General features: G+C 40.5%; 1 protein-coding gene across 2 annotated transcripts; it reads right to left on the bottom strand.

Annotated features, from left to right (window-relative positions):
• Window positions 1-2,110: 2,110 nt before the first annotated feature.
• SLC30A5 (solute carrier family 30 member 5) lies at window positions 2,111-21,502 on the bottom strand. 2 transcript variants are annotated; one of them, XM_064736299.1, is made up of 16 exons: window positions 21,228-21,502; window positions 20,907-21,029; window positions 18,438-18,504; window positions 17,078-17,163; window positions 15,573-15,660; window positions 14,779-14,866; window positions 13,113-13,189; window positions 11,805-11,975; window positions 10,896-11,184; window positions 10,326-10,534; window positions 9,169-9,326; window positions 8,416-8,545; window positions 7,801-8,026; window positions 6,187-6,413; window positions 4,189-4,329; window positions 2,111-3,568 (listed from the first exon to the last, which is right to left on the bottom strand). In XM_064736299.1, exons 1-16 carry the CDS (start codon window positions 21,299-21,301, stop codon window positions 3,398-3,400), a joined length of 2,325 nt encoding a protein of 774 aa, XP_064592369.1. In that variant the 5' UTR covers window positions 21,302-21,502; the 3' UTR covers window positions 2,111-3,397. The 2 variants fall into 2 exon arrangements, with proteins under 2 accessions (XP_064592369.1, XP_064592370.1); XM_064736300.1 differs by having other exon boundaries at window positions 4,201-4,329.
• Between the last annotated feature and the right edge of the window lie 6,180 nt (window positions 21,503-27,682).

Below are 27,682 nucleotides of genomic sequence, written 5' to 3'. Positions count from 1 at the left end.
AGCAACCCTTATAAACAAAGGAGTCCAGGAAGGATGGGTGTGCTTCAAAACAGAAATCCTGAAGGCACAGGAGCAGGCTGTCCCTATGTGCCAAAAGATGAGATGAGGAAAATGACTGGCCTGGATAGGCAAGGAGCTTTTGAAGGAGCTTTTCTTTTTTTGAAAAAAAAGAAAAAAAAGAGGGTGTATCACTCTTGAAAGGAGGGTCAGGTAACTAAAGAAATGCTTAAGGGAGTTGCTAAGTCATGTAGGAAAAAAATTATAGAGGCAAAAGCCCAGTTAGAACTCAATCTGGCCACTTCTGTAAAGGACAATAAAAATTATTTTTATAAATACAATAATGGCAAAAGAAGAGCAAGGACAACCTCCATTCTCTATTAGATGAGGGAGTGAATTTAGTAACTAAAGATGAGGAACAGGCAGAGGTGCTTAGCACCTTTTTTGCCTCAGTTTTCAACTGAAAGACAGGTTGTCCTCAGGACAACTGTCCTCCTGTGCTGGGAGATGGTGTCAAGGAACAGAACAGCCCCTGTGTAATCTAGAAGCAAGCAGACCTGCTGAGCCACCTAGGTGCTCACAAATCCATGGGACTAGATGGGATCCATCCCAGGTGATGAGGGAGCTAGCAGATGAGCTTGATAAGGCACTTTCCATCATTTGCCAACAGTTCTCGCTCACTGGTGAGGTTCCAGAGGACTGGAAGCTGGCCAGTGTGACTGCCATTCATAAAAAGGGTGGGAAGGAGGATCCTGGCAATTATAGGCCAGCTAGCCTGACCTCAGTACCAGGTAAGGTTATGGAGCAGTTTATACCGAGTGCCAGCACACAGCACTCACAGGATGGCCAGGGTGTCAGACCCAGCCAGCACAGGTTTAGGGGGGACAGGTTGTGTTTCACCAACCTGAACTCCTTTTGTGACCAAGTGACCTGCCTGGTGGATGTGGGAAAGGCTGTGGCTGTTGTGTACCTGGACTTCAGCAAGGCCTTGGCACTGTCTCCCACAGCACACTCCTGGAAAAGCTGGCAGCCCACGGCTTGGACAGGAGCACTCTGTGCTGGGCTGGGAACGGGCTGGATGGCCGGGCCCAGAGGGTGCTGGTGAATGGTGCTGCATCCAGCTGGTGGCTGCACACCAGGGTGTCCCTCAGGGGTCTGTGCTGGGACCAGTCCTGTTTAATATCTTCCTTGATGATCTGGATGAGGGGATTGAGTCCACCAGCAGTAAATCTACAGGCAACAGAAGCTGGGAGCATGTGTCAATCTGTTGGAAGGTAGGAGAGCTCTGCAAAGGGACCTGGACAGGCTGGATGAATGGGCCAAGTCCAAAAACATGAAGTTTAACAAGACCAAGTGCTGAGTCTTACATTTTGGCTACAGCAATCCCCTGCAGTGCTACAGGCTGGGGACAGAGTGCCTGGACAGTGCCCAGGCAGAAGGGGACCTGGGGGTACTGGTTGACAGCGGCTGAACATCTGCCCTTTGAGTACCCCCAGGTCCCTTCCTTCTGGAGGAGACAAGGTAAGAAAAACACTGTTAAAAGGGCAGAAAACAGGATCCAGCTTTGAGGCGGTGGCTGGCTCTCCAGCGCTGTCCCAAGATATGAGGGATCGCAATTTGTGCACTTTATATTCATCACTGTGCACAAGTGCAATGCAACTTCTACAAGTTTTCTGACCATGGTTTTCCAAGTCAGTCTTGTACTGCAGACAGTGCTTTAACATAGGTCGGGAGGAACTCCTTTAAGAGTAACAAAACAAACCATAGAAGTTGTGTAACAATCTGATAACAAGACAAGCAGAATGGCTCAAGGACATCCCTAAAGCATTCCTGGTAAATCTCTCCCAGTTAAATAATTCCTTTATCACTCTGTTCTGTCCTTCAATTTCACTAACATCAAGTCTATTCTTATTATGGTAGTCAAGAACGACTGAACACCAGAAACAAGAAAACAGTACAACAAAACAACACTGCCATGATACATGGGATGGTGAAAGATGTATTTGTTCTTGTTAACCACTGAATTAATTTCTTAAATTTCAGGGAAAATATTAATGTGCTACAGACAAGAAGAGGGGGGCACAAGAAGCTTGTGAACAGATGTAAGCACAACTACCTCTGAAGATGTATTTTATTATTGCATTGACAGGTTTTCATTAAACATATGGATTTGTTTTCTTTGCAGTATTAAGTCCTCAACATCCATAATTCTTTCTTAAAGGCAGTCTCTTTCACTTTCCAGTCAAGAAGTCTCAATTTACTGTTCATTTCAGCAACTTGTCGAGTCCAAGACTACTTTCATAGTTTAGCATTCTAAACCTGAACTTCTTCCCTAGGTAATACATGGAGGTACGGTTGTCTACAGTACATCTGCAGCTGTAATGGTATTATTAAAAAAATGAGTCAAGTACAGGATAACGTATCTTGAAAAGATGAAGTTTAGCAGAGTGCTAGGATGCTCACTGATTTATTACTTCTAGACTTCAAATATTTCATTTGCAGTTATTCATATAAAAAGTACAAGAAGTTTTATTTTAAGTGGTTTGAGTTATGATTTTGAGTCTTCCCAGGAAAAAGTGTTTTAATTTTTCTTCCCTTCCCTATTTCTCGTTGTTAAATCTGTGTATTTCTTCTACAAAAAACAGTTCAATACAAATGTAAAATGGTAACATATATTTGCTCTGGTGCATTAAGTATAGAAATCATATTTGTATGCTAAGACATAATATAAAAACTGTATATTTCTATTATCTAACAAAATATGCAAAACACAGAACTTGATGTTTTTTAATCCCCATAATAAAGTGGTTTTTTCATTCCAAGAGTCTTCAAGCAATCTTTGAAAGAAAGAAAAGTAGTGCGCAGTTGATTGTTTGCATTCCAATATAAACTACTTCTATTTCCCACTACTAACAAGAAATTAAAATACTGATGTTCCACACTTGGAGAAAGCATGGAATACATCTGTGCTCATCTGCAAGTTTCAAGACTTCTGTTTAATAAACACCAAGTATAGTATATAAGATTTCAACTATTTTCACATTTACAGCAAGTACTCAAGTCCTTCTTGTTTCCTTTATAAAAGCATCTCAATCCAATTAACAAAGATAGGACACTTACAAAAATTCAAATATATAGTACATTTGTTTCTGTACATGTATGTGCAAGATCTCCCCGCAAAAATACAAATATGGATTCAATTAGCTTGACCATTTACATCTCCTTTGGCATCTCCTATTTTCCTGTAGTTTAGGTAATAAAGTGTTCTTTATGTTTAAGCTGGAGCCTGTTTTGCTTATTCCTGGTCATATCTCACAGCAGACACCAGGGTGAGGGCATTTTCATGGGGGCACTGGCTCTGTGCCAGGCTCAAACCATGACAGGCAAATACAAATTTGTATCACATGATGTAAGTACCATCTTTGTAGTATTTCATGGATTCTAGCTGCTGCGTCATTGCAAGGACATCCTGAAATCCTGTACTGAGTCCAGACATGTGTTGAAAATAAGCTTCTTTCTCCACTTGGACAGTTAAGTTGTTTACACCAGCATCTTTCAGAATTGCTGTGACCTGAACAGAATGGTACAGTTAACATTAGTATTGCACTTCACATGTATCTCACAGTAACTTGCGGTATACTGGCTCTGCAATGCAGAAAATAAACCCCCATGTATCATTGTGAAGAATTCAATTCTTTGGAAAGCAAAGACTAGCTTTAGAGGGTATGGCTTTGCAACTTCTGCACACTTTTTCCTTAAAAAGATATATATTTCCTATGCACAACACTGAGGAGACTCTCAGTTTTGTGCATAGGAAATATATATCTTTTTAAGGAAAAGAAAAACCCATGGCAGATACGTAGTGGTATCCAGTTTTAGACATGCGATTAGCATACAGGTATCTCTACTGTTTATTCCCTGTTTTGCAGGCCTGTTTTAACACCTCCCCTTCTTTTCTCAGAGCAGATATAGTGCCACTGTCAGTCAGTGTTTTGGCAGATGTTCTAGCAAATAACTCTTTACATGACTAATTTCAAGCTAGCAGGAAAGGGGACAGTACAGCATTAGAGACCAGCTCTGAGACAAAAATGGAGAGCTACAAGAAAAATCCTACATGTCAGACTGAAACTTCAGTCTGTGACCAAAAGGGAGAGGCTGAGTAGGAAATTAAGGAATTAAGAGTCTCAAGACCTTGCACTGTACCTGCTGTACAATTCTCTGTTCCATCACATCTGATACCACTTGCACATGTATTGTGCCTGCCACAACAGTTGCAGAGTGACACCAAAAATGAGGATCTCTGTAGGATATAACTCCCTCTATTTTTTGAATCTGCAAAGAAATTTCATTAGCAAAAATGAAATAATTTTAACCTTGTACATGTCTATTGGTGGATAATATTTCACAAGGAAATAAAACTGTAGCACAGCAGCTTTCCAAATAAGCTATATTCAGAAATATCTTGTATTGAAAGGTTACTTTGCTACTTCTGTAAAATTCTAGAAGGTAAAAGTCAAATCAAAACTCCAGAAGAGCAATGCTAAATAGGATGAGGAAAAAAATCCCTTGATTTATGAACAGATCACAGGAACACAAATGGACAGGCTAATCAGAATACTGGTCCAGCATCTATTAGGGCACTGGTTACCTCACTGTTTAGCAGCTATATTTAGTTATCACAGCTGAACAGTTAAGACGTAACTTCTTTTCCATAATACATTAATTTTTTTGAATTGATCTTTGTTCTGGGTTGGCTGTGATGGTTTTTCAGAGCAGCTGATAGGGTGCTGTATTTTAGATTCCTGCTTAAAACCATTTTGGTAACACACCAGTGATTTGGCTACTGCTGAACTGCTCAGGCTATTTCTTTTCTATCACACAGTTTCAAGGCTTTCTATCTTTCCCACTTTGCCCTTGCCCTGGCAGATAGGCTGGGGATGGGCAAGAAGCAGGGAGGTGACACAGCCAGGGCAGCTGTCCATGGTGTGTTACGGCACACCATGTAACACCTTGCTCAGCATTGAAAACTGGGGTAGAGGATGAAGGCAGGATTATGGCTTCTAAAGTGGCTGTTGTTTGGGGACTGCTTTTTCTTTCTTTTTTCCACTGCTCTTCCTTCACCTGTTATATTGCTCCCAGGGTTTTTTTGCTTATGCTCCCATCCCACTGATGGTGGTGCTGGTAAAGGACGGGATTGAGCAAGCGGCTGTATGGATGCCTGACTGCTGGACAGGGTCAACCTACAGCAAACACACTGTTTTACTGTGATGTAATTTTTAAAATGCTTTTCCTATTATCTTTTAATCAACTGGTCTTTGATTGTTCTCAAGAAGTACTTTATTTCTCCCCAGTCTCTCAGAGTTACTGTCCTCCCTCATCAAAAAGGGAAACCACACTTTGCATGTCACTGTCCTTTCACTACATGAATCTCTCCCAGACAATTCCCATTTGTTCTTTTCTTTTTTCTTTATCTCATGCAGACAAGAACACATTTTGCCATCTAGTAATTGACAAGACACCATAAGAATAGTCCTCCTTGAAGCCTCTAGTTGATGGCATCCTCAAAGAACTTTTAACTCATTCTTTTACAGAGAGGAATTCTCCACACTGAGGTCCACATTACTATTCTGGGCAGGAACTTAAAATGAGGCAACAGCAAAGACTAGCTGCAGCCTCAAGGGAGATGCCATACTGCATCAGACAGGAAAAGAACAGTCTAGAATGAGAAAATAATTAGAAAAAAAACCAGCTTAAGTTTTGCCATCCCACCTACTGTGAACCACTATATCCTTCATGATATGGATAAAGCAGAAAACTTGAAATTACAAGCTTGTGATACAATCTGTACTCTGAATGTTTGTAACAAGTTTTAAAAGGATGCAGGTTTAGGGAACTGTATAGTACTTTTTTAGTACTACAGTGTGGTACATTTACCAAACTGTTACCATGCTTGTCTGAAATTATGGGCTAGCCATAAAACCAAAAAACAGTGGAAGTCTTTTTTGCTGCAAACCAACTTTTATAGTTAGAACTAGTCATCCTGTCACCTCTCTGAAAAATAGATTTTAAACAACTTGACACAGGAAGTTGTCTAAGACAAGAGAAGCTGACTGATCTGCTTGATTTTAATAATCATTAAAAACAGTTACAGCCTTGTATGTTTGTATACAAAACCATTTATAATTGTACCTTTTCTAAAGCAGCATGCAGATCTTTCTCCTGTTCTGGAGGTATCCTCAATAAAAGCACTTGACAGGCATCTTTCAATAGAGGGATAACACTAAGAAAAATCAACGTAGCAATAAAGAGAGAGCAGAGCGGATCAGCTATGAGCCATCCAAATTGCTGAATAAATATTGTGGATACGATAACACCAACACTGCCAAGAGTGTCTGCTAACACATGCAGAAACACACCTAAAATCGAAACAAACAGAGTGATTAACAGATCTGTCTAAAATGTATGTATATGTTCAATACCAGAAACTTAGTAAGGCTTACTAAGTATCCTCAATCTAAACAGAGTAGACTCTTTGCCTAACCTGGGACAAAATATACGAAATATTTAGCTCTTCAAATGTTTAATTGCAATTATTGTAAAAAATGATTTTTAATCTATGGGCCAATGGTGTGGGCAGGCATCCACAGACTAAAGTATATGTGAATACGTGGGATTTGTACAATACAGCATAATCATTTACCTCTTTATATAAGGACTCATTGATTCCTAACAGAGAGTCAGAAGATCAGTGTACATTGCTTGCTAATGTGGACATACATGAATATACTGGCTATTTTTTGTATGCCAATTCTACTCCAATTTTACAAGAGAATTGTTTTTGCGCTCCTGCTACGAATCTTACACTTTCTACTGCTTTAACTGTGACCTCATTTTCAATGTACACTCAATGGGCATAGAAAAATACTCTTCAACCACTGGTAAGATAAGTACTAGTTAGGCATCAGGATTTTAAAGAATACTGAAACATGACTATATGCAGACTTAAAAAAATTACAGACATGATGAATATGAACAACCAGGATAATCTAGTTAAGACATAAAATAACATATGAAACATGAGACTGCTCACCATATTCTAACAAGCTTACACAGAAAACACCATTTTTAAAGAGTTTTTTTATAAGCTAGACAGTTGGTAAATAACTATTTTCTAACTACTAGGGAAAAAATTCTATGCTGAACTTTCTCATACTGTGCCCATCTCAGTTAGATTCATGATTTCACATTTCAAAGTTTTTCTTTACCACTTTATCTTCTGAATCACAATAATATAAAACAAATGCTATGTTTTATATGCTACAATGCTACAAATCACAAAATAAAAACATATGCTATGCTGGTCTGTATTCGCCCTCCTGCTTCTTATTCCCTTCCCAGTATTTTTACAAACAGCTGTCACATGATTCCTAGAAACATGGTAATATCTTCATAGATAGAGACATTGTACCTTCATTTCCAGTTTGAACTTAGAAATAAGGACTTAAAACTCTTTGAGTATGGTTTACAGTGACCTTTTTTTTAATGTTAGTGAGTACTATGCACTACTGCTTTTTATTGTTCCTTAGGTATTACATACATATGCACGTGAGAAATATCTCACGTTTCTTCAAGTTAAATTCATAAATGGTTTAAGCAATTCCTATATAGGCATTTAATGACTGTCAGATCACTCCTCAAAAGCGTTTTTAGATTGAGGCATAATACTGCATAGGTCTGATCCTGAAAATCTTCAGTCTCCTACAAATCATGTACATGCCTTACGATTCAACAGTCTGTACTTGCCTCTCATGTTGGTGTTCATGCCTCCTCCAGAAGACCCATGGGCATGTCCATGGCTGTGGCCATGGTCACTGTGGGAATGGCCGTGCCCATGGCTGTGGCTGTGGCCATGGTGAGAATGGCTGTGATCATGTGTGGGACAGCCTCCCCGAGAAGCGCCGTGCGAGTGCGCGTGGCTGAAGGCGCAGATACCAACAAGGTTTACAATCAGCCCTCCAACAGACACCGGCTGTGAGAAGGAGAAAAGTCTTTAGCTCCACTGCATCCTCACAGGTATTCAAACTTATTTTCTACAACACGGTAGCCAAAACCACCATGCACTTAATTAAGGAAAACTGTGGAAGCCACAACTTCTCTGGGCAGCCTGTTCCAGTGCCTTACCACCTTCTCAGTAAAGAATTTCCTCCTAATGTTGAATTAATTCTAATATCTAATCTATACCTGCCCTGCTTCAGTCTGAGGCCATTTCTCCTTGTCCATTAAATGCCCTGGCAAAAAACTCCTCTCTAGCTCTCCTGAAGGCTCCCTTCAGGTAGTGGCAGGACTATCACCCTGAAGATGAAACATAAATGAACCATTAACTGCAAAACTACACTGAAACAGAAGGACAACACTTACAGTTAGCATATTTGTATCTATATCTGGAGGATCTACCAATCTTGCCACTGATTCCATGAAGACAAAGAAAGCAATCACCATCAGAAAGAGGCCATTTATAAATCCAGAGAGAATTTCTACACGTCCATACCTGAAAGTAAACATATATACATTTTAGAGTGAAGAATGGGTACTCTGAACAAATGTCAAAGTTATAATAGATAAAGTTATAATTCTTTCAATACAGCATTAAGATTGCTGTGTTTTTTTTCCTCAATGTCACATAATCATGTCTCAATTCCTGAGTTATTTTTTTGGTCAAGAGGTGGCCAGTTTCCAACTGTCCAAACTCCATTATAATAAAACAATGTAGAAGTATTCTCTTATATATACTGCCCATTCAGGATTTCAAACTGCTAAACTGCTATGCAAACATATAAAGTTAAATTATTTCAGCTGAATCTAAATCTTCATACAAACACTGGTTTTTGACATAGATTTCTGTTTGACATAAATGCCTAGCATGAGGCAATTTCTAAAGAATATTCACAGTGATAAAAGTTTTACTTGTAGAGATAAATGAAAGTTACATTTCAGACACATTTTTTTACAGGTAAGAAGAGAATAGCATGAGTACAAATGGAAGAGAAGAGACACAGCAAAAAACACACAGAAGCATGCATTACTAAAATATCCCATACATACCAAGACGTTTTGAAAATGAGCAAGGAGAGTTAAGTTTCAAACAGTCCTTAAAGAACCCAAGATACATACCCATATGAAAATATGCGAGTTGCTTTCCACCTTGTCATCAGAGCTGCAAAAAGCCCCATCACTAACGCAGAACAATCAAAAAGCATGTGAAATCCATCAGAAATAAGACCAAGGCTATTGGTCCATACTCCATAAAAAAGCTCCACAAAAGTGAAAGCCTAAAACAAAACAGAGTTTAAATTTTTCCTTAAATATTAACTTGTGTATTAATGTTTTGGTAGATAGAAGGATATGCTTTTCATAGAACACTCAATATTTTTCAAAGGTATCGTTCTAAGTGTTCTAGACCATTTTTCCTCTCCTCCAATGAAATACATGATGCACTCCAAGTCTATAAAGACACATTTTTTAACCCACTCTCCTTACAGACTCACACATAAAAACCAACTCTTTACAGGAGTAAATTTTTTGTTTCAAATTTTAGACTGACATTCTGCAGACAAATTCTAAGCATTTTATATTAAAAATACAAGAGCTCTGATCTGATACATTATTAGTGTAAAAGTAATGTCTATAAATCTGTTAATGCCAACATTTTCTTCACTAGTAAGTTGACTGTTTAAATCTTAGGTATTGGCTCTGAGAAAGGTACACAAGGAAACATTTTTAATACATACATTTACCCTGTACATTTTACTATTATTAATCCATCTGCTCAAAGACTTTTTTCCAATCTTTAATATTCCATAATGGAATTCCTTACAGTTAACACAGATATTTCAAGTTTCTCCCCTTATTTTCCAGATCTTTGCAAATGAGGTTCTACCAGTTTTGCTTACTGCATCATCTTTTCCTATTCAAGAAAAAGAGAAGCTAAAAATAAAACTAGCCTGCTCCAATATGGCACTAATCAATCCCACAACTTCTACTTTGTTGTCCTAATCCTTATCATTTTCACTGAGGCCTTATCAGTTTCACCTGCTGGCAACACTGATGTATCTCAACCTTAACATACCATCATACAAGTATTCAGTTACTGGTATAACCCTAACACACAGAACCAGTGCCGCACTGTGACAACAAATCAGTGACCACTACTTAAATTGCCCTGTCAAACGCCACAATCAATTATGGGAATCTTCTAAAGAATAACTCTTCTTTTTTCATTATATATGCACTATTGTGATTGGGTTTGAAGAAAAAAACCATGCACTTACCAGATTTAGGCACAAGAAATAGAAGATCTGCCGAGAATCATACTCCTCAAGGATTTGTTTCAATGACTCCTTAATAAACCGGGGCAATGACTGGGAACTTTGCTGTAATGCATCACCCATGAAGTTATAGAGAGGAGTGCCTTCAGGGGAATAGCCAATAAGGGTACCCTTCTGCCCTTTCCTGGAGGGGGAGGACAGGATATTGGCAGCTGCAAGGAAAATATTGAAGTTTTGTTGCTGTTTCTAAGCTTCACAGCTATTTTATAATATGTTTAATGAGCCATCAAAGTTTACATGAAATTTTCTGGCAGCAAATTGATTGCCAACTTCATCTTGAGGTTTATTATTGGATTTCAGTGCTACGTAAAATTAGATCATTGCTTCCACAACAGATCACATTCCTTTTTTTTTTTTGTAGACAGACAATAGAAGAGCAAAAAGCTACAGGCTGCCTTATGCCAAAGACTCCATAAAAGCTTGTCCAAAAGAATTCCAAACACCTCAATTTTCTGATTGGCTTCCCAGTCACACAGACCACAGATTTACTATAGTTTAGACAAGAATACGTACATAAAACAAAGAAGACAGCACTCACTACCACCCCTCCAGAAAGAACATGCTCTGTGCTTTCATGGTGTGGTGGCTTGTTCATAGCTCGAAGCTGGTCTGTTATTGGATGCGTCCAAAAGTTTCCAAAAAGCAGAGCACTAATGAAAATAAGAAAGGATCCATATCGAGCACATGTGGAAGCTTCCATCTTCACAGAGCATATGGACTCCACGTAGAAATCCAGGATCACAACAAAGAAGATGACTGTTATGAAAGGCATGATGAGAGATGACCAAGACTCTACTTTACTCTGCAACAAAAAAAAATTTCAAACAGGACTGCCCACCAGAAGAGTGATTGTATTTATAGCATTAGATGCAGTTCACTTAAATTACAAGTGTTTTCACTAATCCATAAAACATAAATACTTTTATATTTTCAATTTACCACATAAACATATAATTCCAGATATAAAAAAATACATATCTAAAATGCACCGAAGCACTTCATTTTAAATACTTTTCTGTTCGTAAAAGGAATTCCATATACAATGCCATGGTTGCAATGGCCTACTCTCCCCATGCACGCAAGCATAAAGAGCATTTTTAAAAATGACAATAAATGATCTACTGCTCAGGCATAAAAGAGCACTGTATTTATAAAGTCATTAATGCTTGTGCAATGTTAGTAGATGAACCCAAGATATAGTATCTGAGCTAGAAATTTATCATACAAACAAGGAAATTAAAAGTACCACACAGATAAAAAACAAATATAGAAGAAAAGCATAATGGAAAATTTTCAAACAAACCTTACTACAAAAATAAAGACAGCAACATTGGTAATTTCAAAGATATTTTAAAGGAAAGATTTAAATTACAATTCACAACCATTAAAAAAAATGTTTTACTTTTTTACGTATTATCTTACCTCTGTTGTCAGAGAGAGAACAATAACCCATGGGCACAACAGAAGGACTGAAACAAGGTGGGACAAAGCTTGAAGACGCTTGGCTCCACCTACATCTACAGATAGTTTTCGGGATGCCATATGAAAACCAACCTTGCAGCATAATGCCAGTACCAGAAGCAATACTCCACCCTGGAAACATAACAAGATTCCATTAGCATTTCTTAAGTACTAAAAACCTCATTCCAAACACAGTGACACTTACAAGGAGGAAATATTAATGTGTTTTCCTTAACCTGGAAACAAAAGCCAAAACTAGGATATTTCCTGTAATTTTACTCTAGCTACAAACAGCAACATAGCATATCGAGTTGTGCCTTAGCACTATTCACAACAGCCTGAGTTGAATTTTAAAACTCTCAATAATGTGAATTGGCATACACCAGCAGCAAGATGGTAGCAAACGGCTTCTGAGGAAGAAGAAAAATCAGCCAAAGTTTTCCCATCTTCCATTATGAAAAGTGTATTGAAAGCATACATAAACCCCCAAAGATTCACATCATCTTGTCCTCTAGAACCTTCATAGCCTTTTCATCCACTTACCTTAGAACACACCGTGTTTCTTCACAATATACTCTTTCAAAATTTTTCTTTAGATGAATTACAAGATACACAGGTTCTCATCTCCCTTAGATCACACTTGCTTTTCTATACCATTAACCAGTCTTTCTAATATTTGATGTATTTTTATATTAATACATTTTCAACTGCTCCATATTTTTTCCTGTTTTAGTCCTCAATTAAGCTACTTTAGCAAGACTAAGCTAACACAACTCAATCAGGCAGTTCAACCCTGTACAGTCACATTATGATATTCAGCTATTCATACCACCAAATACAATGGGATTATCTTACTGAGAAGTATCAGAATCTGTGTCTTCAAATACAAGTATAATGTAAAGGAAAGACTGGGGAAAGCTAAAGATGTAGAAACAAAACACAGGTACCAAAAGTGAGTAAGAAGTGGTTGGTAGGCAAAGCATTATATACACCAAGAACACTGATGACAGAATATTTCATGATAATTTTAATGAGACTTGTTAGGCTCTGCATTACAGCAAAGTCTTTATCAACTACAAAGGTTGAATATTGTATGGTTTGTCTTGCTGTACTGAAGCTCCTTATACTCCAATCAGTGTGCAAAAATTACAGTGCTAGTTCAGTTCCAATATGGGGTAGGGATGTCCAACCTTTTGGTTTTGATTCAGGCTTGGATTAGCTCAGAGCCTTCAAAACTTAGATAAAGATTCTAAAATACATGTTATTTACCTTGTGATCTGCAACACCCAGGAAAGCAATGATTGTGTACAGAACGTGAGTAAGAGCACTGTCATGATGCCCCTCAGCTAAATAAAAAATTAAGGAAGAATTTATTTAGATTTTCTTTTATTTTTTTTAAGCAAGAACAGGCAAAGGTAGCAGAACACAGAAAGCAGAGGTAAGCAAACTGAGCTTTATGCTGTGTTGGCATGTGCAGGACAACTACAGATCAGGCCCAGCCATCAGCATGGGTTTGTGAAAAGCAGGTTGTGACTGACCAGTCTGATCTGCTATGATGAAGTGACCGGCCTAGTGAATGAAGGAAAAGCTGTGGATGCATGGATGCCTTGGACATCATTTCCCACATGATCTTTCCAGAGAAACCAGTTGCTCCTGGCTTGGGCAGGTGCACTGTTCACTGAGTAAAAAACTGCCTGGATGGCCAAGCCCAGAGAGTGGTGTGAGTGGAGTTACATCCAGCTGGTGTTCAGCCACCAGGGCTGTTCCCCAGGGCTCAGTACTGGGGCCAGTCCTGTTTAACATCTTCACCAGTGATCTCATGGAGGGCACCCTCAATCAGTTCACAGGTGACACCAAGCTGTGTGGGAGTGCTGATCTGCTGGAGGGCAGGAAGGCTCTGCAGAGGGATCTGGGCAGGCTGGATCATGGCTGAGGCCAAAGGCCCAGTGCTGGGTCCTGCCCTTGGGTCACAACAACCCCAGGCAGCTCCACAGGCTGGGGCAGTGGCTGGAAGTGGCAAGAAAGCTGCCCAGTGGAAAAGGACCTGGGAGTGGTTGAACATGAGCCAGGGCATGCCCAGTATGGCCAGCAGGAGCAGGACAGTAATTGTCTCCCTGTACTGGATACAGGATTAGTACTGGTGTACTAATCCTGCGTTTAGTTTTGGGTCCCCAAGTACAAGAAGTCACTGTGATGCTGAGGTGTGTTCAGAGAAGGGCAGCAGAGCTGGGGAGCACTTACAAGGAGCAGCTGATGGAGGTGGGGGTGTTTAGTCTGAAGAAAAGGAGGCAGCTCAGGGCAGATCTTACCACACTCTACAACTATCTGACAGCATGTTGAACCCAGATGGGGGTCAATTTTTTCTGACAGGACAAGAAGTGATAGCCTTAAGTTGCATCAGGTATTAGCATTAGTATTGAGTAGATTGAGTGGTAGGAAGAATTTCTTCAGACAGAATTATCAAGCATTGAAACAGGCTGCCCAAGGAAGTGGCTAAATGAACATCCTGCTGGCTTTTAAAATACATGGATGTAGCCCTTAGGGATATGATTTAGTGACAGGTTTGGCAGTGCTGGGTGAACAGCTGGACTTGATCATCTTAAGGTGCCTTCCAACCAAGACCATTCCATGACTCACTCTATATTGTGATTCTACTCACAGAAAACTTCAGTAAATTCCTCAGTAAGGTTCTAGAATAGACCATTTGCGTAATTCCATGTTTTTATTCTTCCTTTGGAAAGTTTACTTTCACGTTATTTGTTTTTTCTGCCCATCTACAGACGTATTACCTTTTGTCAGTACACTATGATGAGATGATCAATTGAAAATTAACTTCAAAATCACTTCTAATTATAATTTAATTCAGTACACTCAATTTCACATTTTTCTGCTCCAGTACTAAGAGTCACTTGCTCTTTCACACAAGAAAGGATACGATGTTCTGCTATTTTAGCCATGAGGTCGTCATTATCAAAAAGCAGTAAGCAGATGATAGCTATGATGAAAAATGCAGCACCTCTTGTCTGTAAAATAAACCCAAACAAACAAACAATAAACAACCAAACAACAAAAAACCCCAAGTATTTCTAAACTGGTGCAACAGATTACTGTAAAAAAATCTAAGAAATTGGTCCTCTCCTTCCCTGCTTCCTGATCAATGTAAGCATGCTCCAGTAAGAAAACCATTAAAGAAACTCCTATTGTTTTTGACCTTGACAATATAATTTCACACTTTTCTGTTTTTCAAACTTACCAGATAACTCAGGACACATCACCACTGCAGCAAGCTAGATGCCAGTCTTATGAACTTTAAGTGTGATTACTTTCTTCATGGTGTCTTTCTGCCTGCCAGAATGCACTGCTACTTGAGCCTGATGATTTAATATTTCATAGCATCAATGAGCTACAAACAAGATCTACAAACTGTTGGATTTTGTCTTACGGGACCTAAAGGCTAAAGAACTATGCAAAGACTATGAGAAAGAATAGCTCTGAAGTTCTTTTGTTGGGAAAGGACAGAGGTAGCTATGAAATCCCAGCTCCCAGAGCTTTCACCACCCAGACTTAAACCACTGCGAGTAGTACATCTTACTATTTCACCACTAATTAAACTAAAAAATCACATTTTCTATGATGTGGATCCAAAACAAGGTTTATTCCAGGTAAAGAAGTACTTGAATTTATAGGATTTAGTATGTTTTACATTTGGTAAAAGAGATTTTTAAATACCTTTGCTGGTCCTCCACCTGAGCTTGTGAACAAGACACTAAGGAGTGACAGTACAACCACATCACTGTGCTCAAACAGTAATAATGTCCTATTAAAAAACCAAATAAATACTCTATTTACAATGAGTTTACTTCAAAACCTTATATAAACTATTTCAGTTAAAATTTGTGACCCAACAAACATCTATCCTATGATTACAACAGCAGGTTTAAAAATGCAAAAGAAAAAACATAAATCAATTTGCTTTCACCAGCAATAGATCTAGCTGCAGACAACTATACATATTACAAAACAGGAACTTCCTAATTCAAGTAACAGATTATAATTATTCATTTATGGATTACTTTAAATGGTATTTTCTTCTAGCAACAAAAGATACCAACTTGTTCAAGATGGAGTTCTTATTCCTACTACAGTACCTCCTCTAAACCAGTTTCTGCTTCCAGAGGAAAAAAGATGTCCTGTCCTGTACTACTGCATCCTGTTCATTGAGGTGCTGCTGACCTAGTAGCTTATGCCACCTCAAAACTTAATTGCTGAAAATAAAAAATTCTAGTTTCCATGCTACCTCCTTCAGACAGCAAAGGCTAACTACTAAGCTGTATTGACAGCTTTCTCTGAGCAGAACATGAAAGTAATTCTTGCCCTCAATTCTACCAAATGCTTTTGCAATCCTCTCTGCAGCAATACAACATGACTGGACCCATGTATCTGGTTTGGTTTGGGAAGACTGCCAGCATCCAGAAAGACCTAAGAGTATTAATTACATTAATATAATTAATCACAGTATTATTACTCTTAGGTATGCCTTCTTCTATGATGATAGATAGGATCATCATGATCCTGATAAATGATGATAGATGATAAAAAATCACCTTCATAAAAGATATAATTTAAGGCTTTACTTTCCTCTCTAGATTGAAAGATGTTTTCCAATACATTAACCTTAATTTTTGAGAGTCTAGCTACTCTTTCATAGTTACTCAGTCATTAGTACTAACATACAGCACAAATAGTTAACCAATTTAAACACAGAGCACACAGCCAACCAGATAAAGAAGTACTCTGCAACAAGTGCAGAAATTGATTCTAGTCACCTGTCAAAGAATACCAGCTGCTACCATGAGCCATCAAGCCATGGACTCCAAACAGGTAAATAAACAGTTGGCATTACATTAATGAAAGCAGGGAAGTGACAAAAACTGCACTAAGTCACCTTATGTATCACTCACAACAAGTGTTTAAGCACTATCAAGAATTTCACTGGCATCTCATAAAAGAAGTAGTTCTTCTGGTAGAAGAAATTTACTAGTTCTACACAAATTATATGTACTTCTTCCCAACCACTAAAGATTTCACATGAAAATTCATAAGGATTCAGTAAGTTTTTGTAAATTCATCAAATGGCTAGCAGCATTGTCTGACAGACAGAAAAAAATCCCAAAGGAGCAAGACAGGGAAGGATCAAAAAAGAGAACTAGTATTTACAGTAGATACGTATTTACCTCAGTGGTCCACATAGAGTAAGGCCAAAAAACCATAAGAGTGAAATGATACATCCAACAACAGCATGCTTAAAAATTTTGATCCACTGCAAAAGAAAGGTATATCATTACAATTTTCTCCAGAGTTTCAAAATAAATACTCTATTACTAGCACTGTTTTAGTACGATAGCTGTAGAAACTGAGGGGAAAACACGTGCTTTGCAAGTTCTATAACTATAAAGTATGATTATTTTCTTGGATACTTTGCCAGGCAACTAAGGCTTATGTGGCCATACTATGAACCAGAAATTTTTTATACCACAGTCCTAAATTCTGCAACATTGTCTGAGTTCTCTTCAACAAAAAAGCCTGAATATTAGTTAAAAAAAATCAAGTCCATTTACCTCTTTTGTAATCTATTGTATATATCAGAAAAAGATAAACAGAGTAAGAACTAGATAAAATGTACAAATTGAGGCTAAGACTTTATGCCTACAAATATTTATGCGTGTGTTATATTCTTTCTTCAGGAATTAGGCTGTAATTCAGATATTCAATACTTTATTAACTTCAGATGCAAGTTTTAGAAAAAATGAATTCTGGAAATATGCTAAACAAGGGGAAGCACCTACAACAAATATAACATCTTCAAAATCCAGAATTTGAAATTTTTTAGCAAAAGTAAAACCATATATGGACAGATTTTTCTGAACTCAAATCAAAGATGCCATTTATTACTGTTTACATTTTAAAAATTCTGCCATATGCATCTAGTCATGAAAGCAGTTGACAAAAGGAACATGTCGAGGCTATCCTTCAGATTCTGTCTACTTACTGCACACACTAGATCAGGTTTTTGTGCACACAATTACATAAATCCAAGATGCACGTGAAGTAGGTGAAGAAAATTTATTTCTTACAAATCAGCACGTTCCAAACCTGGCTCTACTCCAAACTCCTTGGGATACTGCAAACTCACCAAGGTTTGATGAGCAGCTAGATTAGGCCCTTGTCACATGCAGACGGGACTCTTCTGTTCTGAGTGACAAGACTGGAGCATTTTGACATCCTGGCAGTCCAGAAATTGCCTAACTGTCCAGGTCGGCTAAGTAGACTGAGCTCTGTTTGAAAATCCACTCCTTACAGCTGATGCTGGCTTGGTGATAAAGACCAGCCTTTTCACTGTATTCTCAAAAAGAAGCTGACAAAAGCTAAGAATTAATGTTTCAGCCCATAAGACACTGAGTTAGTACTATACCTCTAGAACCTATAACCACATCTTCTAAATGGAGCAATCTTTTTTCACCTTTCATTTTTGGCAAGAGCCATACTGCCAAGAATATTTACAAAGCTGCAAGTCACTCCTACATGTCAACTCACCTGATGCTTGGTTACCACTTTTCCAGATGAAAATGGTTTTTGAAACAAAACCATAAAAAAGGCAGACCTGTCAAAAGGAGAAAGTTTTGTGTATTAGTTTATTATCAGTCAGCTTTTTATTCAAACCAGATCTAAACAACTAGGTTTCTCATATCTGGCCCAGTTTACAAACGGCTTCTTCTACATTTTATCCATCAACAGGCCACACTGACAACAGTCACTGTTTTATTTTCCCTGCTGCATTACCATCATCAGTTACCAGTACTACGGTGATGCCAAGTGAACTTCAGTTCTGGTCAACTTCAAGTGCCAGCTCTTGAGAGAATGGCTAATGATAAGTTGACTTGTGATTTACGAAAATCAAAATAACTGATCTCAGAAGTTCTGAAGAGAAATAATACTCTGATTTTTATTAGCAAGATAGGTATACAAAAAGGCTTACTCATATATAGAATGATGAATACACAGTCCTGTAGGAATCAAAGATACAGCACACAACTTCTTCAAGTGGGATCAAAAGTGATGGGCAAAAAAAACTATGGTGCTTGGGAACATGCAAGAAAGAAGTCCATAAATATACTTCAATATGAAATAAAAAGAAAAAATGAAATTCCAAATGTTCCAACTCTGTCAAGTTTATTACATAAGTGATCTTCCATATCTCATCAGATAAACACGAAGCAGAATTTTGTCTGCAAAGATTGTTTCGGTGTATTTGCTATCAGTTTTCACACCTCAGCCCTCAATCTGGGAAAAACGGCAGCTGAATCCCACAACAACTTCAGGAATACAAACTGTAAGGAAGAAAGCTGATCTTCCACACTCTTGCTAACAAAATTTGGATATGCCTGAAAGTCCTAGTTTCAGCTTGGACTGAGATAAACTTTTCTCGGTAGCTGCTACTCCAGTGCTACTGCTAGTGCAGCACTGATTCAGTGTGAGTACAATGTTGATAACATAGTTTTGGCCGCTCCTTACTGATGCTTATCCAAAGTCAAGGACTTTCTGGTTTCCCATGCTCTGGCAGCAAGCAGGTGCAGCAAGCTAGGAGGCAGCATGACTAGGAGACCTGGCCTGAACAGGCCAAAGGGATGTTCCATGCCATAAATACCATTTACTCGTACAAAAACTGGAGGAACTATGCACATGGGGTGCTTTTTGTGCTTTGGGGTTGGGCCAGGTATCACCATTGTGTGTTGAGCAGATGCACACTATGCATCACTTTTTTTTAATTACTATATTTTGCTTATTAGCTTATTAATAATTTATTAGCTTATTAATTTCAATTATTAAACTCTCCTTATTGCAGCCTGCGAGTACTACTTTTTGTTTTCTTCCTTACTGTCCTCCCCAGCCCCCGGGGTGGGGGAAGGTGAGAGTACATTTGTGTGACGGTGGATTGCCTGCTGGAGCAACAGTCACACCATCACCAACAGCACTGTCAGAATAGGCCCAACTTTGAAGCTGGAAAAACACTGATGTTTCTTGAGGGCAGAGAGACCTTACAGAGGCATGTGGAAAGACTAGAAAGCTGGACAACTGCCAATGATATGGAACGAACGAGTGCTGATTCTCCACCTGTGGTGGGGTAACCCTGCTTGTATGCATAAAGCAGGGAACAAAAGGATGGACGGCAGCGTTACAGAGAGAAATCTGGAGGTCTGGGTTGATGGAAAATTGACTATGGGTCAACAAAAAGGGTCAGCTGTATGCTGAGGTGCATTTACATTCGAGCACAGCATCATCAGCTGCTCAAGGAAGGTGATTGTCCTGCTCTGCAATGCACTGATGGGACCCCAGCCAGGTCCTGTGTGCAGTTTTGGGTGCCTCTGTATCAGAAGGACATCAAACAGTTAGAGCGCATCTGGGGGAGGCAGCCAAGATGGTGTAAGGTCTCAAGAGCAAGAGTAGTGTCTGAGGTTGCTTGGTTTGCTCAGCTTAGAGAAGGCTGAGGGGTGGCCCGTGGCCCCTTCTTCACTGGAGGGACAGGGGAGGAGATGTTGATCTCCAGTGACCAGTGACAGGGCATGAGAGGGAATGACACTGCATCAGGGTAAATTCACACTGTACATTATGGAAAGTTTCTTCACTAAGAGAGTGGCCAGCCACTGTAACTGGCTCCCCAGGAGTGTCACAGCTCCAAACCTGTCAGAGCTCAAGGAGTATCAGGAGACCACTCCTGATCCTATGTTTCAGTTGCAGGTGGTTGTGTGAAGAGCACAGAGTTGGACTCAATGGACCTTATGGATCATTTCCAACTTGAGACATTGCAAGACACTGAAACTACAGTGAACAGAAATGTGAAGCAAAAACACTGCTATGAATAGAGCACTTCCTGGACTCACTATTATGCCTTCTCCTCTTCGAGTAAATGATAACAACATAATGCAGGGTTAGAACCTTGACTCTGTCAAAGAACACCCAAAGTATTACACGTGGGGCACTAGGCTCCACCCTCTGCACACTCACCCCAGCTGCACTACGAAGATAAACTGCACGAGGTGGACCACTTTCAGAAGATCATAGGATTCAAACAGCCCCACGGCTTTCAAAACCTTGGCGAAGCAGAGCAGCACGATGTATCGAGTCAGCCTGTGGAAGGAGAGAGGCCGGTTCGCACCTGCCACGCCGCCACCCGGGCCCGGCCCGGCCCCGACGCCTCAGCGAAGGCGGCCGGCTCCCCGCCGCCGGGAGGGCGGGGGGCGATGCCCGCTGCCCCCCTGAAGAAGGGACGGCGACGGGCCGCCCGCCGGAGCCAGCAGAGCGGCCGCTCCCCCCCGCCGCCGTTACCGGGCGCTGGGCACATCCACAGGCCCCAGCGCGCCGCCGCCGGCCAGGGCCTGCCCGCCGTACGGCTGCTCCATGGCGGGACGGAGGGAGGCAGCTCCAGCAGGGAACGGCTGCGAGCGCTCAGGAGGAGCTCAGGCGCGGCCCGCCTGCCCTGCGCCGGAAGCACCGCATCGCCCGCGGGCAGTGCAGCGAGGCGGGAACGGGGGGAACGGGACGGGAGCCGGGGACGGGGAACGGGAAATAGGTGAGGCAGAGCACCCGCCAGCGCGCGTGCGCGGGAGCAGTGCGCAGGCGCCGTCGGGCGGGGCCCGGACCGTGTGGGGTGCGGCTCCCTCCCCTCGGGGCGGGGCGCGGGGCGGTGATAGAGGATTTTTTTTTTTTTTAAATGCAAATCGGTTTGTGTTATTATGGCGCAGAGTTCTGCGCTAGTATTAAGCATCCGGAGACAGTTTCCCTGTCAAACGCTTCAAATGCCCAGTTGAAACAGATGGGAAAATTGAGGCGGAAGATGGGAAATGTCCATGTGAGCTAACTGCTCTCTTCAGCCGTGTCGCAAGCCCTCTCGGTTTTGGTTCCCAACACATGATTTTGGTACGCAGTTCAGCACTGAGGCAGGAAAAAGAAGTCAGGAATGTACTGAATTAGCTCAGCAATGGTCAGCTGCATATTGAATTTCTTTGAAAAAGACTTGGATAGATTTTAACTAGGAAGGGATAGAGATATAGGAGAACAGGGGGGTATTACTGCTGGCAAATGAAATTTTCAGAACTCACTGGTCAAAAATCAAAAGTTTTAAAAATTTATTTACAGATTTTCAAATTATTCCTAGTACAGGTGAAGACCTCAGCATGGCAAGCATAAGACTATTAAAATGCCGTCCCAGCTGTCTTGTGCGGACCACTTCAAAGTTTAATCCACTGGTCTGGTCTCCTGTCAAATATACCCTCATTTAACAACTTGGAAACCCTGGAGCTCATGGATCCACCACACGATGTCGATAAGGTTTGTAAGCAGGGGAGAGGTGAAAAGACGTGTAGCTCGGTGCAGAATGCGCCGTGTCCGGAAGATGGAGGTGTTGGCCAGCCGCGCCCCGGAGAGGCCGCGAACGAGAGGCGGCGGCGCTGCACGGCCTGGGAGCCGCGCACGGAGAGCAGGCGCTGTGGAACCGTGCACAGGGTAAGAATCACCCTCTGAGTCACAAACATGAGGAGAAGAGGAGATAAAAAGGCTAGTAAGGCACAGGGGAGCGCTTTCTGGGACCAAAATGGGGAAACACAAAAAGAAAGGTATGAGTTAAATGACAGCATTGCAAAGCCCGGAGGATAAAGATATGCATCCACAATGCTTTTTCAGGGTGGGTGTATGTGGCATACTGAGGCAGGCTGGTGCCCATCAGTGGCTCTCCTCCTCAGACAGGTGGTATTACAGTTGCCAGCCTGCCAGTTCACTTCGCTGGTCACCACTGACTGCCTCTCCAACATGTGTCTCAAGCACCTGTGCCAGGTGTCATCCTCTTGGGGGCTGGAGATCCCAGGCTGGAGGGGTGGCATGGCATCCCTGCCTAGGGTCTGCACCCAGCAGGACCCCTGGCTCAAAGGAAACTCCTGGAAGGACATGTGTCCTGCCACTTAAGAGGTCCTGTCTCACCTGTATCTATATAAAACATACATAGGAAATGAACTTAGACCAGGGTGTAATCTTGACGTACTAGAAATCCACTCCTGGCTTGTCAGCCTGTTGCAATTGTACTTGATTTGGCCAAGAGGTGTCTTGGCATCAGCATGTGAACTCTATTATGTGTGAAAACACATAATAACTTCACTAGTTTTGAAAATACACGTTACTAGGTCCTGCCAGGGCTTATCAGATGTGCATATTTACACATTCTAGTGAAGCACCACTGCACACACAGATGGTTACTATCCTGTTGCAAAGATGGGGTCAGGTACCTAAAAAAGAAAATTGCAGTATTAAAAACCACACGGTGAAACTGGACTGGGTTGTTCAAGGGAATGGTGAAAATAATGACTACTAGTGAGAGCAAAGTTGGTGTCTACAGGAACAGCTGAAGGAGACAGAAGCTGAAGTCCCAGAACAAATAGCCCTAAACCCCCAGACTTCACGACTGAAAAGGAAGATGTGCAGAGTATGGGGTTCTTGGATAGAATTTGAAAGGACTCTTATTTAAATCATGCAAAACATGCAGAAAAGGTCCAAAATCAAAACATAATGTATATGCATGTATCACAAAAGATCTGTTGTTTCATTTAGTTCTAAATGTGTATTAAGCTATGGTTTCTCTTTGCTTGAATGTTGTGTACTCCTGAAGACTTAAATTGTGAAATCAGAGTATCGAAAAGGTTAGAAATCTGTGGAAAAGAGTAGTTGAAGTGGTCCTAAGGGGTCTGTGTTTCTCCTCAGTGAGAATACGATGTGGTAAGAAGGAGAACACAGGTGTAACAAATGTCCCTGTGAAATGATAGACTTGGTTGTTACTCTAACCTAGTGAGACCAGGGAAATTTTGGAAGGAAAAGGCTCAGAGAAATTCGGGAGGATAAATTTTTGCATTTTCTCCACTAAATGAGATCTTGGAGCAAAAATCCAAGGAAGCAAAAACGTCCGCTTTTTAATCCATGTACTTCTTTTTGTTATTTCAGGATTACAGTTAACTATAGTAGATTAGGGGAAAAAAAATTCCTCCCTGTGAAAACAAAACTTGTGCTTAATGAAGAACTGCAGTCATTTCAAGTTTGGACTTTTGTTCTGTAAAGAAACATCAAGCATTTTTGCTTTGCACTGAAAGAAATGATGTCTTCATTTGCCGCCAAATGCAGGAACAGTTTTCTGGAGATTGCTCTGGACTTAAGTCTATGGAGAGGCACACTCAGGACAGTGGCAAATGTCCTGGTGAGGGAGCTCTGGTAGAGCAGTGCATCCAATGGGCATTTATTTCAAGTTGTGCTTTTATGAAGAGATTTGTTTGGGAAATATCTTAATTGCCTTGTGTTTATTGAGTAATGGTGACACAGATACCTGTTCCAGGAAAAACTCACTGGGATTAACTGAGGAATTGGAATGGCAGAAAATATCTTTTTGACTCAGGTTAGGAGGACAGTGACTTTGTTAAGACTTCTGCTCTTCCTCCTTTTGATTCTAATGCAAGCTGTGGTCCTTCATTTTTCAGCTAGCAGAGAACATATAAGTAGAGAGTGGTATTATTGGGAAATGCACAGATATCCATTGTTCCTGTCATCATGCTAAAGTGACACACATAATTTTGCAAGAAATTTCAGACAGTTGGTGTCTGAGGAAGTGAGGAAAGGAAACCAGCTATCTCTGAAATAACATTGTGACTTGGATTGCTGTGAATCTCCATCTCTTCTTGTGCTTCTGCTATTGTATATATATCAATGCATCACTATGCAAACTAGTGAAATTACAGTGATAGAAGAGAAATAGAAGAGAAAGTAAAAAAAAACCTTTGGTGTAGCAATTCAGAGAAAATGATGTAGCAAGAAAGCCTAATTGTGATTTTAAAGTGTCATTTTTCTGTAATAAAGCTCCAATATTAACTATGTAGCAGGCATGAAAATGGGAAAAGTGGCTGATAGAAAATCAGAAGTGCCTGAAAATCAGCATCACTTTAGAGACTTTTGTGATTTCCTGTAATGTGACATAAACCACCTATTGTATTTTTGCTGGGAAACTTGTCGCTGAGGTCAATATAGCAGAAAATAAAACTTGAGGGTTTCTGTGCTAGAATGAGGGTTGTGTTCGTTATCAAACCATTCACAGAGGATGGTGCCTGTTCAAATTTACATAAAGCATGCTAAAATGTATGTTAGGCTGTGTTCCATCATGTTTGCTGCTCCCTATCAGTAGGAAGAAGCAAAATGTTTAATTTTGCATCATCAGAATGCTTGAATTTCGATACAAGCAGACTTTTTTACTTGGACTCATTAACACAACTTACTACTGTGGCAGTAGTTTTCCTTCTTGTCCCTGTGCTTGCTGCAGCCTGGCACTATCTTCCTGATGTGGTTCAGGCTCTGCCGTGCTTGGCACAGACAGAGACCCCGGTGGGGATCTGGCTGGTTCCAGCACTACTTCTTCTAGCCCTGTGCCCTGGTCTGTCACCCTGCTGAGACCTAGTCTTCAGTCTGGCCTGGATTGTCCCCACAAAAATCAACAGCCCCCAGAGGTCAGTTCTGCCTTCTGTGTTCTGCCCTTCAGGGTTTGTCCCTTTGATAGTGGTAGTGCACGCAGAGAGCTGAGCATCTACCCAGGTCATGTGTGTGATTTGATAAATGTTTAGTAAAAGGAACCCATACAGCAAGGGCCAGGAAAGTGATGTGGTTTCATAGGGATCTCACTTGTTGACTGGACCGCAGTCATAGGCCAGTGATTTAACATGGTCAATTCTTCATTCATATAAGTTTATTTAATAATAAATCTGAAATAAATACTTGAAATTGTCTTAGATAATTTTTTTGCAACTTTCCATTCAGAATTAATTAGATGCTATGGGTTGAGCATCTGAATCATTAGAAATGATTCACTGCTTTCCTTTCTAAGGATGTGAATTAGCACATGTTCTGTTTGCTGATGGCGTGCATTCTGCTTTAGGAAACCCATGGAGTATGGCTAGTGTGAGTGCAGACAATTACATGGTACTAACTTTCTGTCTAAATTTAGAAGCTTCACTTAGCTCTGATCTTATATTGTCTTCCCAGTGCCAGACCTGAGTGATAAGAAACTTTTGTTGCTGAAAAGGTGAATGACATAAATGTCCTTTAATAGCATTTTGACTCAAATTTCCCCTTTTCCCAGCATGACTGAAAGCATCAATTATGGGTTCTCAATCATGTGAATATTAGCAATAAAGTGTTGTCTTCCCAAGTCTCCATGATGATGCAATGATATTAATGGTTATTTTATGCCAGCTCACTTATGTTTTCTAAAAATTGTATAAAATTGAAGAGAGCTGGCAATGCGGGCAGGAGAGATGATGGAGATGTGGTGAGTTCATGGCAGTAGAAGTCTGAAACCTGTGACTTGCTTCACCACCCTCTTGGCTTCCCTCAGAAGCTACCAGGGCTTAAAAAATGCCTTGGGCATTTGTTACAAAAATATATAATAAAATATGCTTTCAAGCCCCTGTATTTGGACTATGTACTTGTTGACTGTGCCTCACTGTATGTGGCTTTGTTCTGGTGTTAGCCACGTGTGGCCCACAAGTAACTGCTTGGACCTCCTGACTGTGGAGGACTACAGATGTATGGGCTGGACATGATGTGGATGGTGTGCAGGCCCTGCCTCGTGAACAAGCTATCCATTCTGACATAGATAAATGGAAGCTGTAGAAAAGTGACAGAAAGCAGAGTTCAGACTATTCTCTGTGGGTGATATTCCTCTTAATGTTTTATTTCCAGTTATTTTAAAATGAAGCCATAAATCAAAAGCAGAATTCACATTGTGCATTTATCTCTTCTGCAGGCCCCAGGGGGACAGCTGGACTACTTTATCAGGATGGAGAGTGGAAGGTGTCTGACCATTGCTGAGCTTTTGTGTGAATGTATATGTACTGCTTGAACAGGCAGGTGTTTTACATTGTCCTGGGATATATCATGTTTATTTTCCATACTGTTAAGATCCATACTGGTATTCATCGGGTCTTGTTTTGACAAGTTGTATAATAGGACTTCATCTCTGGAGAGCCAGGATTTAGGCTGGGGATGCATTTTTGCTCATATTGCAACATAGGGTTTTTTATTTTATTTTAAATATAAAACCTCATTATGATAGCAGGTAATGTGAGGAGAGGAAGGAAGAGGAATTAAAGAAGGCACTGTGAACAAAGAAACATTTTTATCACCAAAACCATAGCAAGTAATAACAAGCAGGTTATCTGGAATGACATTCTAACCACTGAATCAATCAATCCTGAATGAAACTTTATCTATTATTGAGGCTGGGATGGTCTTACTATGTGTGGATTCTCTTTTGTCTGGTAGGTGGGTCAAACTCATAGTGAAGACTTTCCCCAGGGTGATGCCAGTCTAGATCTCTTTCCTCCACCTGGGTGCATATTTTCACAAAACTCTGGGAAATGAATGTCTCTAGGATCTCTGTTGCTCCACCAGTAGCAAAAGCTGGCCAATAAGTGAAAATATCTTAGGAGGAGATGAAAGCAAAGCCACTGAAATGACCTATAGATAATACTTGGGAGAGCAGTCTGGTAGGAAAACACACAGATGATCATAGATTGGTTTGGATTGGAAGAGACTTTAAAGGTCATCTTGTTCCAACTCATGAGCAGGGACACCTTTCACTAGATCAGGTCATCCCATCCAACCTGGCTGTGAATACTTTCAGGGATCCAGCAGCAGTGAACTTGGCTAGGAAATTAAGCTGTGAAATGGTCTGGCTGGCTTCTGGCACACATGGCCAGTCT

The sequence above is a fragment of the Zonotrichia leucophrys genome, chromosome Z, assembly GCF_028769735.1.
Source record: "Zonotrichia leucophrys gambelii isolate GWCS_2022_RI chromosome Z, RI_Zleu_2.0, whole genome shotgun sequence".
NCBI lineage: Eukaryota > Metazoa > Chordata > Aves > Passeriformes > Passerellidae > Zonotrichia > Zonotrichia leucophrys.
This window is presented reverse-complemented; position numbering and strand designations above follow the sequence as displayed.

Excerpts from the sequence above, each read along its gene's own strand:
- SLC30A5 (XM_064736299.1), bottom strand. The coding sequence starts at position 21,301 with ATGGAGCAGCCGTACGGCGGGCAGGCCCTGGCCGGCGGCGGCGCGCTG. Across the intron at positions 10,535-10,895 it reads TGCTGTCTTCTTTGTTTTAT|CTGCCAATATCCTGTCCTCC; the intron begins GTACGTATTCTT and ends TTTTCCTTGCAG. Across the intron at positions 9,327-10,325 it reads ATTTCTTGTGCCTAAATCTG|GCTTTCACTTTTGTGGAGCT; the intron begins GTAAGTGCATGG and ends GTTTTGTTTTAG.